The sequence below is a fragment of the Manacus candei genome, unplaced genomic scaffold (assembly GCF_025592945.1).
Source record: "Manacus candei isolate 608988 ecotype Guabito, Panama unplaced genomic scaffold, ASM2559294v1 h1tg000002l, whole genome shotgun sequence".
Classification (NCBI taxonomy): Eukaryota; Metazoa; Chordata; class Aves; order Passeriformes; family Pipridae; genus Manacus; species Manacus candei.
The window spans coordinates 15051584-15065388 of NW_026138050.1; the positions used below are offsets into that span (position 1 = coordinate 15051584).

General features: G+C 54.0%; 1 protein-coding gene across 2 annotated transcripts in view; it reads left to right on the top strand.

Moving 5' to 3' along the window:
- Positions 1–806: 806 nt before the first annotated feature.
- The window catches only part of RAB11FIP3 (RAB11 family interacting protein 3), a 78124-nt gene continuing 65125 nt past the window's right edge, over positions 807–13805 (top strand). Inside the window, exon 1 of one of the 2 annotated variants that reach the window (XM_051780721.1) lies at positions 807–1178. In XM_051780721.1, the coding sequence (XP_051636681.1) occupies positions 822–1178 (357 nt within the window). In that variant the 5' untranslated portion in view covers positions 807–821. The remainder of the gene's footprint in view (positions 1179–13805) is intronic. The other variant, XM_051780731.1, reaches the window with a different exon arrangement.

Consider the following 13805-nt stretch of genomic DNA (forward strand, 5'->3'; position numbering starts at 1 on the left):
GGTTCATCTCCCAGGAGGGGATTGGGGATCCAGGTGCACGATTCCCCCCGGAGGGATTTGGGGTCCCAGTGCACGGTGCACCCCCTGGAGGGGCTTGGGAGCCCCAGCTCACGATTTCCCACGGGGGGGTTCAGACATCCCGGTGCACGGTGCTGCCCCGGAGGGGTTCAGGGGTCTCGGTGCACAGTTCCCCCCTGCAGAGGTTCGGGGTTCCCGAGGCACGGACCGTTCATCCACGGAAGGGTTCGGGGGTCCCGGTTCCCGCTCCATCCCCAGGGGGGTTCGGGGGTCCCGGTTCCCACTCCATCCCCAAGGGGGGTCGGGGGCCGGTTCACGGTGCCCCCCGGGGGGGTTCGGGGGTCCCGGTCCCACGTGCTCGCCCGGCGTGGCCCCGCCCCTCCCCGCCGGCCCCGCCCCCGCCGCGCACGAGCCGAGGGACGGGCGTGGCCTCCGCACGGGCTCGCGCCGCGGCGGGGCGGGACGCACCGGCAGGCGAGTGACGTCACCTCCCCGGCTACTGCGGCGGCGGCCGGGCTGGATCTGGCGGTTCTCCGCGGGCGGCCCCGGAGCGGCGGCGTGGGCGGGCGGGCGGGCGGCGGGGTTGTTTCTCGGCGCCGCCGCCTCCCCCATCCCCGGCCCCCCGCAGCAGCCGCGTCCCCGGGCGGGGCGAGACCGGCGGGGCCGCCCCCGGGGCCGGGCTCCTCGCACAAAGCCGTGTGTGCCGCGGGGACCGCACCGGCACCGCCCCGATGTGAGCGGGGCATGGCCGCGGGGCATGGCCCGGGGCGGGCGGCGGCGGGCGCGCAGCGCCGCCGGTGAACATGGAGCCGCGTCCGCCGGGCACCGAGCCCCCGCTGCCCCCGGGGCCGGGACCGGGGCCCGAGCTGGAGCCGGAGCTGGACGTGGAGCCGGAGCCGGAGCTGGACCCGGAGCCGGAGCTGGAGCTGGAACGGGAGCTGGACCTCTGGGCACTTGAGCCCGCCGGTCCCGACCCGGGGCCGCCGCCCTGGTCCCCGGGGGTGGCCGGGGACAGCCCGGCCCCGGGGGGCCCCGCCGAGCCCCCGCCGGAGGAGGAGCCGCGACTCCGGCCCGTCTTCGACGCCCTGGACCGCGACGGCGACGGCTTCGTGCGGGTGGAGGAGTTCGTGCAGTTCGCCACGGCCTACGGGGCCGAGCAGGTGAGCCCCGGGCCGCGACCACCCGGCCCGGCACACGCTGCCCCCGGCCTGGGCCCTGCCTCGGCATCGCCCAGCGCGGCCACCGTGCCGGGGGTCCCCGGTGCCCCGCTGGTGGTGATGGTGGCTCTGTCCGTGGCTCGTGTCCGTGGCTCGTGTCCGTGGCTCCGGCCCTTGGAGGAGCCTTTAATGTCCGCAAGGGCATCGTCTGCGCCGCCCGCCCCGCTGCCGTCGCAGGTGAAGGGCACGCGTGGGCCCGAATGGCTCCCTCTGTGCCTCCTGCATCCAGGAGAAACTGGAGCTCCTGTTTTCCAGCGCCCAGTCCGCTGGGAACAGCGTCCCGGCAGTGCCGCTGGGAACCGCATCCCCCCTTTGTTCTCCATCATTAACGCGTTTGGATTTCTCTGGGCAGTGGTGAGATCCCGGGATCTGGGGCTGCCCCGTGCCCCCCTTAGTGCCGAGGCTCCCCTGTTGGCACTGCACTGGTTGTGGATCACCTCGATAATACCTTATGGGTGGCATCCCTGCTCACGGCAGGGGCTTGGAATTAGATGATCTTTACGGTCCCTTCCAGCCCAAACCGTTCCGTGATTCTATGCTACCTCGCTTATTCCAACTTTGACAGCTTGAATGTGTATTTTTCCCCCTCTTCCTGCTGCTTTGTACCCCGGCGAGCCTGTGTTTCCCTGCCGCAGATGAGATGCAATATAATTTGAAGCTGCCTGGTATGACCCAAAATGGAGCGAGCTCTGGCAGCACACCTTGGGATGGAGATGGGTTTGTTGGTATTTTATTCATTGGCCTGTGCTGGCATCGCTACCAGGAAAAGGGGATTTATTTTTTTTAAGGCGTGCAGGTATTGCTGTGAAGTTTCTCTGTGCGTGGCCGGATCTGCTCTCATCCTCCAGCCGGAGCTTCTGCGCGTGTATTTAAGTGCCATGACAAAGCAAATCATGTGTGAAGGAAGGTTTTGCTGGAGGAGGGCTTTTTATCTCGTGCTGAAAACACCTCTTAAAGATAAAACAGAGGTATTTATTTCAGGAAATAGCTCTGTAAAGCGGAGATAGGCAACTTCTTTGTTGGTGAGAGCACTGGGTGTGCAGAAGATATTGCTGGCAGACCCGTGTCGTGATTACAGGTTCTTTGGAGGGAGTTCCAGGAGCACCTCGGCTGCTCCTGCCTCTGCCAGGTGAGAGAGGCTTTGTGCTGGACAAAGCACCACCCTGCTGTGCCCGGGCACTCCGTGCCTGCCGGCCCCGCTGCTGTTCCAGCACAGGGAGCAGAAGCAGCCGGTCCGTGCTCGGAGGAGGCTCCCGGACCCTGCGCAGGGTGCCCGCGGCTCCGGGGCACGTTGGCACCTCAGCAGGGCACCGTTCATTGCCCTGTGCCTCTGCACTCGGCGTGGAGAGCCCAAGGAGGTGGGCAGTGGGGGCACAGAGGCGTGTGGGTGGCAGGGGACACGGCAGGGGACACGGGAGGTGGCTCTGGTGCTGTCGGTGCCCGTGGCGTGTGCGGCTCAGAGCCCGGTGGGAATTGTGCCAGAGCTCCAGAGGTGCCACACTGAGCCTGTAAAACGCTCTGAGATCGTGGCCTGAGGAGTGACTGCAAGGTGTTAATGGCACTCCTGAACTAAGCAGGATGTGCAGGGAGGCGTTGTGCTGCCGGGAGCTCTGGCTGTGTGGAGCCAGCTGGGAAGGGCTGTCTGCAGGCTCCTGGCCTTGCCTGTTCCTTTAAAGTTGCTTGTTCCTTCCCCCTGAGCACAGCTACCGGTAATGCTGAAGCATATTACGCTTTTTTAACACCTTTCTCTTCAGCAAGAGACTGGCACAGCCAGGTCTTGGGGTGCAGAACAACTGAGCCTCAGCACAGTAAGTGCTGAGCACCCTGGGGAGGCTGATGGGACAACAGCTGAGCCAGCAGGTACCAGGCACCCTAGAGGGGTGTTGCAAAGGCTTGGCAAAACAGGAAAAGTGATGTTTGTGGTGAACTGTGTGTTCCAGAAGACTTGGTGTGAGTTTGCAGCTTAGAAAAGCATGAGGAGACACGGAGGGAGAAGGAGGAGGGGGTTGGTGATGGGGTCTGTAAGCTCCCAGTGGATGATGGAATATCCTGAGTCAGAAGGGACCCACAGGGATCATCCAACACCTGGCCCTGCACAGGACACCCCAACAATCCCACCATGTGCCTGAGAGTGTTGTCCAAACACTCCTGGAGCTCTGGCAGCCTTGGGGCTGTGCCCACTGCCCTGGGGAGCGTGTTCAGTGCCCAACCACCCTCTGGGGGAAGAACCTTTTCCTGAGATCCAACCTAACCCTCCCCTGATGTGCAGAGTAATAAAGGGAGGAGTTCTGGGAAGGTTTCTTGACTTACTTTGTTTGAAGCAGCTGTAACTTGGGCCCAAAAGGGGTATTTTGGAAAATGGAGATCCAGGTCAGGTAAAAGTTAAAGGGGAGGAATATCACCAGTAGGTAAAATGTTGTTGAAGTTACTGAAGAGGAACTTCAAGGTATAAATAAAGGTTGTACTACAACTGGAACTGGGATGCTTGTAAGAGAGGGGCCAGGGTTTGATGGCTGGCTGGATAATCACAAAAGTATCTGTAGGGATCAGCAGGGAGTTAATGAGGCGCAAATTCCAGTCCTCTTGCTGTCCCTCTCCTAACTGCTGGAGGTCGTACCTGCTTCCTTTTCTTCTCCTCTCCTTCCTGGCCGCTGCCCCCAGGGTGGGTTCATGGAAGGTGTGAGTGGTGGAAAAAATGGCTAAATTGAAGCACAAGGAGTGGTCACATCCAGATGATTCCTGAGGCTGGAGAGGGCTGAAGGGTTAAGGAGAGCACGTGTGTGTGTAACCACATGGATGAGGAGCCAGAGAGCAGCAAGTGTTGTCTTTAGCGCTCAGTGAAACACCAGAGGCATTCATGGGCTGCTGAGCCCAGCACTGTCAGGTTGTTTGGCTGGAACAATTATTAGCTAAATGTCAAAGGGAAGGGACCAGCTGGCATTTATTCCATAAACTTGATGTGATTGTGGGTTTCTGTTTGGATGATTTTTTTTTTTCCTCTCTCCCATGGGGAGAAAAACTGGAGTTGGGTTGGGTTTTTTTTGCTTAAGTAGCTTGGGTTGTTGAGCTCCATGGTTGTGGTCCTGGCAGGGAGGTGCTGGGTTGGGGTAGAGGAGATCAAGGCATGGGAATCTAAAGGCAGTTTGTTTTTCTCTGAAGTGATAACAGCTGATAGGGATTGAGGCTGTTGCCAGTACCTTCATCTTCAAAGGTGTGTGGAGGGGATGGTGCTGGGGTTGGCACCCGAGATAGGGGAGCCTGGTGATGGTCCCCCACAATCTCTAACGGGAGGATGTTTGTCAAACAGAGAATGTTTTGCCACTTGAAAAGCTCACACTGACTGATGATATGCTCTGTGGACTTGCAAACAAGATCTGGGATGGAAGGGTTGTGAGGAAAACTTGACTTTTCTTGACGACAACTTGATTTTTTCCTGCAAAACCCCTGGACCATTCACTTACATGTGAGGCAGCTTCTGATGGTGTGGTATTTTTGTCTCCTCTCACTTCCCTTTATCAAAGCTGCATTTCCCCGGGATTTGATATTCCCTGGAGCCACTCTCTGTGCTGCAGCACCTGGCTGGCACAGAAGGATGGGGTAAGGTTGGTTGAACAGTGAGTAGGGAGGTGGGTGCACACTTGACATACCTTTTATGTCACCTTATAAAGCAGGAAGGGTTGTGTCTTGCAGTTCTGTGGGTTGCACAGAATTTAAGGCCATTGTGCAATGGTTTTCATTTTCAATTTTTATTCTAAAATTTAATTTTATGTGTCTTGCCTGCTGTACCATTGCACTGTATCTGTGTGATCCAGGTGATGAAGCCCAAGCCTTTTCTCACTGGATTTATCACTACCTAGGAATGCAGGGGCAGAGCAGAATGGATTCTTTGTAAGGCTGAGGAGAAGCATCCTGCTGGCACCTGGGGTTGTTTTTCCTTTTTGTTTTGATCTAAAAGACAATTGGAGGAGGGAAAAAACCTCTTGTACCACATGATCTCTGCTGCCTCGGCTCAATTAAGAGAGCTCCCAGAGTTTGTCTAACCCACTTCCAAAGTCTCCAGGCTCAGTGGCAGCTCTGCCCTCTGTGCTCCCAGAGATCTTCAGCCTCTTTTTTTCCCCTCTTGATCAGTTCGAGCTTCGTTTCAATGTGATTTATTTTGCTTTCTTTAACACTTACATCCCCCAAGTACCTGTCCTACCACTAGCCTTTCTCAGCCCCATTCAGCTAATCCTCAGCTGAGCTCTCCATATTCAGCTTTTGACTTTTCCTCTGAAGGTTTTTAGCAGGTTTGTTGTACTTTTCTGATCTCCCACCACCTTCTCAAGGAGGTGTCCAGCCTGGCACCATCCTAGGGGTAGCAGAGGCTGCCCCAGACAACAGCTGCAAAGAATCTTGGAGCTGATTTTTATTTTTAAATAGAACAATTTAGAGATCTGGCAGTTACTTTTCGGAGTGAAGTCTGGATAGTGTCAAACTGCAGCGTTTTAGTGGCAACCCCCCGTGGTGAATCCAGGCTTGCTTTTCCTGCTCCCCTCTGGCCTGTGGACACTCCTGTGTGCTTTGGAAGGGCAACAAATCTGAAATATTTTGCTTGCTTTGACCAAGGGCCCAGTTTTTCCCCATGGAAATTCATGGCAGTGAATTTGTGGGTTTTGGGGGTTGGGGTGGGAGCCCTTTCCTCACCCACACACAGGGCTAGGCTGGGCTCAGCCTCCCTCCTCCTCCCTCTTCAAAGGGGTTTTACCACCATTAATAACATGTCTGTGCTGCAGGAGCTCCAAGACAGGAGTTTTTCTCTCTCCCTCGGAGAGGAAAACGCTTCCAAGCCAACATATTTTGTGTAATTTTGGGTGAGGTGGATGCCGGTTTGCAAATTCCATTTTCAGCTCACTTGATTCGCTCACAAATATCCCAAAGGCTCCGAGGAAGAGATGCTTTCTGTGCTCCCGGGTTTTTGCTGCTCCTGCTGGGTCTTGGCTTTAAGCTCCTGGGGGGCGTTTTTCCCTTCTGGGAAGGGTGGGCAGGGCTGGGCTGGGTCATTCCACAGGCAGATCTCCGGGATGGGTTTCATAGTTTGTGGCTGTAATCAGATTGATGGCTTATCCCAGCGGGATGGGGCTGGCAGGGCTGTGAATGCTCAAAGGCATGGTTTGTCTGTGTGGGCTGGCAGGAGCCTGGGGGTGGTAATTTTATCCCAGTGACCAGTTTATTAAATAAAACTTTTTATTCTGCCTTTCTGCTGCAGATGGAGAATGCAGTGAATGCGGAGCGGGGTGTGGATTTTTGGGAGAGGGGCTTTGGATACGACAGGCCAAGGGGGAATGGCTTCCCACTGACACAGGGCAGGGTTAGATGGGATATTGGGAAGGAATTCTTCCCTGTGAGGGTGGTGAGGCCCTGGCACAGGTTGCCCAGAGAAGCTGTGGCTGCCCCATCCCTGGGAGTGTCCAAGACCAGGTTGGACAGGGCTTGGAGCAACCTGGTCTAGTGGAAGGTGTCCCTGCCCATGGCAGGGGGTGGAAATGGATGATCTTTAAGGTCCCTTCAACCCAAACCAGTCTGATTCTGTGATTTATTTTTAAAGGTTAGTTGTGTTCCTCTGAAATTTGAGATCATTTCTGCAAATAAAGAAACATTCTTTACTCAGAAGAAGAAAAAAGCAGTTCCACCTTTGCAGAGTTGGCAAATATTGTGGGTAAGGAAGCAAACGTGGGATTTCCAGGATTTGGGGTGTGGATACAGCATCCAGTGATCTCCAGCTGGGAGGCCAGTTTGTACTGGGTGAGCACTGCCACAGGCTGGGTCAGGAGCCCCAGCAATGGAAAACAACCATTCTAAAAGGGTTTTCAGTGTTGAGTTTGGAATGAACCTTGAAGACCATCTCATTCCTCTGCCATGGGCAGGGACACCTTCCACTAGCCCAGGTTGCTCCAAGCCCCATCCAACCTGGCCTTGGACACTTCCAGGGATGGGGCAGCCACAGCTTCTCTGGGCAACCTGTGCCAGGGCCTCAGCACCCTCCCAGGGAAGAATTTCTCCCTAATATCCCATCTAAATCTCTTTCAATTTATGTCTTATCTCCTCCCTTTGTGTCCTGTCTTGTTCTGGCTGTGTAAAAGTCGCTCTTCCTCTTTATAAACCCCCCTTTAAGTGCTCAGAGAAGACAGAGGTAGTTTCACAAGAAGTTTCCTCCCTTTTCAGGAGCAGTGTATTTTCTTAGCCTGTGACTAATAAAAATTGGATTGGGGTCATCATAATTGAGTTACTGGAATATGATAGTGCACCACAACACAGCGACTGGGCTCTTTCAGAGTCAGTTTGACCTCCTGTTGCTCACAGGGCCCTCTCCCAAAGCTTTCCCAAGCTGCTGATACCATTATGTAACTCAATCCAGCCAGTAATTGATAATCATTACAATTGCCTGCATAATTTCTCTGAATTTTATCCTTGTTTTGACTTTTGTTTGCTGCTTGTTGTCAGATGAATGATCCACTTTGAACCCAGGGGCTGCTTTGCTTTTCTCCCTGGCTTTGGATTTTTGCAAAACAAATGGCTCCTCATCAGCCATTGGCTCTGCTTGGTCAGGGTGAGCTGCTTCTGCTGGGCCACTCTCAACTTTCCCTCTCCCCTGGGACCATCAGGTTTCCAAGGCTAGAAAGCTGCTGGCAGTGGGATGGCCGTGGACCATGGCTTGTTCCTCAGGCCTGGCTCCATCCATTTGTAATCCTGCTTGGGTTCCTGGTGCTGGTTCCTCTCTGTGAGCCCAGGGTGAGCAGTTCCAGCCCTTCCCTTTGCTTGTTTGTGTAAATTCAGACACCCGTGGAAAATGTTGGTACAATGCTGCCAGACTGGTTCTGGGGAGCTGAGAGTCACGGAGTTGTTCGGATCGGAAAGGACCTCTGAGATCATCAACTCAGCTCCTCCCCCAGCACTGCCCAGGCCACCACTAATCCATGTCCTCAAGTGCCACATCCACAGGGCTTTTAAATCCCTCCAGAGACAGGGACTCCACCACTGCCCTGGGCAGCTGTGCCAATGCCTGACCACCCTCTCAGTGAAAAAATTTTCCCAATATTCAATATAAACCTCCCTTGGTGCAACTTGAGGGTGTTTCCCCTTGTCCTGTCCCTTGTTCCCTGGGAGCAGAGCCCGACCCCTTCCCCCCTGCCCAGCTCCCCCCTCCTGTCAGGGGGTTGCAGAGCCAGGAGGTCCCCCCTGAGCCTCCTTTTCTCCAGGCTGAACCCCCCCAGCTCCCTCAGCTGCTCCTGCTGCTCCAGCTCCTTCCCCAGCTCCATTCCCTTCCCTGGACATGCCCCAACCCCTCAATGTCTCTTGTCTGAGGGTCCCAGAACTGCCCCCAGGCCTGGAGGTGCCCCAGCAGTGCCAGCACAGGGATGGGCACTGCCCTGGGCCTGTTTCTCCTTGGAAGCAGCTGAGCTTCTCCACTGGCACGTTTTCCTGACACTCTGTGGTCAGGGGACACAGTGCCAGTTTGGGATGTGGCAGAGGCTTGGCCAGAGGGCTCATTCACAGGGATGGAATAGGATTAGAGGGTAATTTCAGATCTTGCTACTGTGCTCCCCTTGTGAGAGGTAACTGTCAACACAGAGGGTGAATTTGTCCTTGGGGAGTCGTGCATTTTGTACTTAAAATGACCGTCCCACATGCCAAAAGCATTCCCACCTCCTCTCGGAGTACAGTCCATGGTCTGGGTGCTGTACTGACCTTCCTGGAGCTGCTCCCCTTACTGGGTTTTTTGGGACATCTGCAGTACAGCTGTTTGCTGAACCAGCCAAGACAAGTCTGTAGGGCAGTCATGCTTTCCTGCTTGTCCCATGTCCAGCAGAGCCCCCAAAGCTCCTCTCAGCCTTTGTTTTCCACTTTAAAATCATTTCATCTTTCCATCCCCTTCCCATGTGTGGGATGGTGCTGAAGGTTGATGCTGTAGGTCCGGGCCTGAGGCTTCCCAGCAGAGACAGGTCTGTACCTGAACACAGTGGGAGAGGCATCAAGGATTTCGTAAGGCTGCTCTCAAAATCACTGTGAATATCTTTGTGTGTTTGTGCTTAGAATCACAGAACACTTTGGGTTGAAGGGACCTTTGAAACCATCCAGTTCCACTTCCTGCCATGAGCAGGGACACCTTCCACTAGCTCAAGTTGCTTCAAGCCCTGTCCAACCTGGCCTTGGACACTTCCAGGGATGGGGCAGCCACAGCTTCTCTGAGCAACCTGTGCCAGGGCCTCCCCACCCTCCCAGGGAACAATTTCTCCCCAATATCCCATCTAACCCTGCCCTCTGTCATTGTCCTGTCACTCCATCCCTTGTCCAGAGTCCCTCTCCAGCTCTCCTGGAGCCCCATTAGGCACTGGAAGGGGCTCTCAGCTCTCCCTGGAACCTTCTCCAGGTTAACACCCCCAGCTCTCCCAGCCTGGCTCCAGAGCAGAGGGGCTTCAGCCCTTGGAGCATCTCCATGACCTCCTCTGGAATCACTCCAGCTCCATATCCTTATGTTGGAGGCCCTTGATGTGCTTGATAGCAGGAAGATCCCTACGGGCTGAAAGGGAGCTCATCCTCTGTGTGAGTAGGGGAGTCACAGTTAATATCAGTGGTACCTGGCATGAACCTTGTTTTGGGATCCCAAAACATCCAAGCCCAAGGAATAGCCCTGAAGATACCATGGGGCAGTGGAAATGCCAGCTTGGCCTTTCTGCATGACTTAAGAGTTGTGCAGAAATTGTCCCATCTTCCAGAACTGGTTTGTGATGCAGTTTCCCCTTCCCTGTGGAGTCTTTGCTGGCGTTGGTGTGGGGCAGAGTAAACTATTACTGTTTGTGTGAGTTGTGGGGTGGAGGGAAGAGGAGGAACATGACCAAGGAGAGCCACAGGGACAATTTCCTCCCAGAGTGCCACTACTGCTGAGCTGGAGTGGATGGTGCTTGCTCTGCAGAAGGAAAGCAGGCTCAGAGGGAGGTTAAGCTGAGCTCAGATCACTGTACATGGCAGCAGAGCTTTCCACGGTGCACTGCTGTCGTGGTTTTGAGGCTGGACTGGGGTTTTCCTCAGTGGAGGTGAGGGTGAGCTGCAGGTCTGGGATGGGGCTCCACTGCTGCTGGCCCGAGGCTTCCTTATGGCTGTGAACATCCTGGGGTTGGTCCAGGCACTTCATCCGTGGGTTTTGTCAGGGTCTTTCCCCTCTGTAGGCTGAAAACTGCTCTTAAAGCAGAGAGATACGTGGAGGCTGCTGAGGAGAGGGAGTCGAGGCTGCTGGTGCTCCCTGTGCTCTGAGCTTGGCTTTTCTCCCCTGGCTCCTTCCAGTGTAACAGCAAAACCCCTTTTCACAGAAACACCAGCGGTACCAAACTGCTGAATTTGCTCACTCTTCTCGTATTCTGTGATTCTAATTAAGCTTAAGCATTCGAGGGATAGGGGTATTTGATGCCAATTTGAGCGATTGGTTAAATGACACCAATTCCTGTGTTGTCTGTGTGGGCCCTGGAATGGGATGGTGACAGCTCTGGGAATGTTCTGTGGTGCTGTTGGTGTTCCAGGGGTGTTTACAGCTTTGTTTGCAGGCTGAATGTCCCTCTGTTTGGGAGTGTGGTGAGCAGCCTGGTAGTCTCCCAATTTATTTATTTTTAATAACACATTTTAGTTTTCCAGAAGAAAGAGCTTCTGTTCCCTGTGCTACAATATCCCATGGTGAAATGCCAGGAGCGTTACGTTGAGTTTGAGTCACTGCTGCTGCTGGAAGGGGTTTTCAGCTTGCAGACTGTTCCTGCTTCCTCTTCTTCCCTGAGGAGGAGTAAAGCCAGAGGGAGAGGAGCTGGTGCTGGGAGCTGCGTCATCTGGCAAGACTCAATGGAGCTGACTGCTGAGAACCCTGTGGAAAATCCACGTGCCAGAGTCCAGTAGGAAACTGGGCTCAAGCAGAATGTGCAGGCAGTACAAGAAGCCCAAACCAACAGTTTTTAGAGAAGAGAAGCTGTCGGGGGCAGGAAGCAAGTGGTGAGACCTCGCTGCAGTGGGCACAGGGCACAGAGCTGGACTGGGATCTCCATGCTGCCCCAGCTGCTCCGTGGTTCCACATTCCCAAACAAATACATCATGGAAAGAGGGGCTGCTCAAGGGGCCCTTCTGCTTGGAGAAGGTATATCTGTATTGAAAGCAAAACTCTCCTCATGGAAAAATAACATTCAGTCCCACCTTGGCTTCAAAACTGATCAGGACATTGTGGTTTTCACCACCATTTTTGGCTGTCAAGGGATGAAAAGGTATCTGTTGCCTCCCTTTGGTGTGGTCACATTCTCACATTCCTTATTTTTTCCGGGGGAGTGGCAGTTCTTTGCCCTGCTCACTGTGTGTGTGTGTGTGAGGACATTACAGCTGGGGGAAAAATAAAATCTGGATATCCTTGTGGAAGTTCTTTTCCTGTGCTTGCTAAATGGATGCAGCAACTTGCTAATCCTCTCCTGGCTGCTCAGAACTGTGGGACTACTGTGCTGGCAGGAGGAGGCAAAGAGCAGATGCAAGGTTTGTGGGGCCTTCCCTGAAAGGTCCAAGGGGAGTGCTGGAGGCCTTGGTGTGGAACCAGGAGCGTGCTGGAGGCCTTGGTGTGGAACAGAAGGGTGCTGGAGGCCTTGATGTGCAACAGGGAATTTGCTCTTGGACTTTGTGCTGCACCTCTTCAGGCTCTGTGGAGCATCCAGTTGCTCCCATGCCCAGTGCTTACAATCCCTGAAGTCCTGAGCTTCCCAAACTATGTGTGGCATCTCAGCCTCTCCTCCCTTCCTTCAAGAATCTACCCCTGAGCTTTTGAACTGTTCAGGGCTCTTTTTTCCCCCCTCTGGCACGTCTCCTCTGTGTACTTCACACAAACAGCCCTTTCTGAAGCAGGGTGAAGGGGTTCCAAAAGGAGGGAAATAATTTGAAGCAGCTCTAAAAAAGAAATAAGTCTTTATGCTTTGCTGGTATATCATTCATTCAGGCTTGTTTGTATTACAATAAACTTAGTTTTGACTGTGTGGCAGGCTAAGCCTGGCTCAGGGAGATCAGTTAGTTCTCTTGCCCTTGGCTCTCATATTTAGCTATTCCTGTCTTCCCCTCCTCTGCACTTCACCTCTGCAGCCCAAGAGGCTCCTTGTGCCCACCAAATTCCCAGCACTGGCAAGTTGAGAGGTACAGCTCTCTGCTCTCAACATCAGAAGGATATGGATGTGTTAGAACGAGTCCAGAGGAGGCCACAGAGATGTTCCAGGGGCTGGAACCCCTCTGCTCTGGAGCCAGGCTGGGAGAGCTGGGGGGGTTCACCTGGAGAAGGGAAGGCTCCAGGGAGACCTGAGAGCCCCTTCCAGGGCCTAAAGGGGCTCCAGGAGAGCTGGAGAGGGACTGGGGACAAGGGCCTGGAGAGACAGGACAAGGGGGAATGACTTCCCACTGCCAGAGGGCAGGGTTAGATGGGATACTGGGGAGAAATTGTTCCCTGTGAGGGTGGGGAGGCCCTGGCACAGGTTGGCCAGAGAAGCTGTGGCTGCCCCATCCCTGGAATTGTTCAAGGCCAGGTTGGATGGGGCTTGGAGCAACTTAATCTACTGGAAGGTGTCCCTGCCCATGGCAGGGGCTGGAATGAGATGATCTTTAAGGTCCCTTCCAGCTCAAACTATTCTGTGATTATAATCTTGTTTTATGATTTACAACCTGTACATTGTCTTTTGGAGACGATGAGTGTCCCAAGGTAGTGAGAGGATTTATTCTGGGACGTGCCATGGGGGTTTTGTGCTGCTTTCTACCCTGGAAAGGAGGCCGTGGAAGCCAACGCTGCAGTCCCAGCTTTGCAAGCCCAGACAGTCAGTTCTGTACCCAAACCAACCCATCACAGGAACACCTGGGCTTGTTGCAGGGGACTTTATGTGAAGTCAGATCAGGAAAAATGTTCAGCATCTCAAAATGCCTAATCCTTGGTGTGTGACCTCCTGGCATGCTTTACTGTGCTGCTTTTTGTCTGTTCAGATCAGCTCTAAACCCTGTGTAGGCGCCTGGCCTCGGGGTGGCTGCACTGGTGGCACTTGGCTCTTCTCTCAGGGTGGTCCAGCCTACATCGAGGGTGTGTTTTACGTGGGGAGTAACCTGGCATCAAACCTTTTCTTTCTTGACTTCAATCCAGCCTCCTGTGGATTAAAGTGTGTCACCCTGAGCTGTGCTGGGAGGTGTGAGAACAGGTTTCCCATGTCATCAGAGGAACAAAAGCTAGAAGCAAAGGCTTCAATGGTTTGGAAGGTGGAGGAAGAACACTCTTCAAGTTTCATTAAACAAACAAATGTTTGTAGTAGAGCGTTGCTGCTGAAGCCTTGGGACACTTAGGGAGCGACAGGAAATCTGGAACACTTGAGACAAACAATTAAAGTTGGATTAAAACCATTTCAGCATAACTTATATTCCTGTTAACGTTTCCAAACCATCCTTGAAGTTGTTTGTTTAAATGTGTTTTTATGCTTCAGTAACAACAATTGAGGGATAATTTGGAAATGTCATTCTTGACGTTTGAGAACACACTTAAATACAACAAATTGA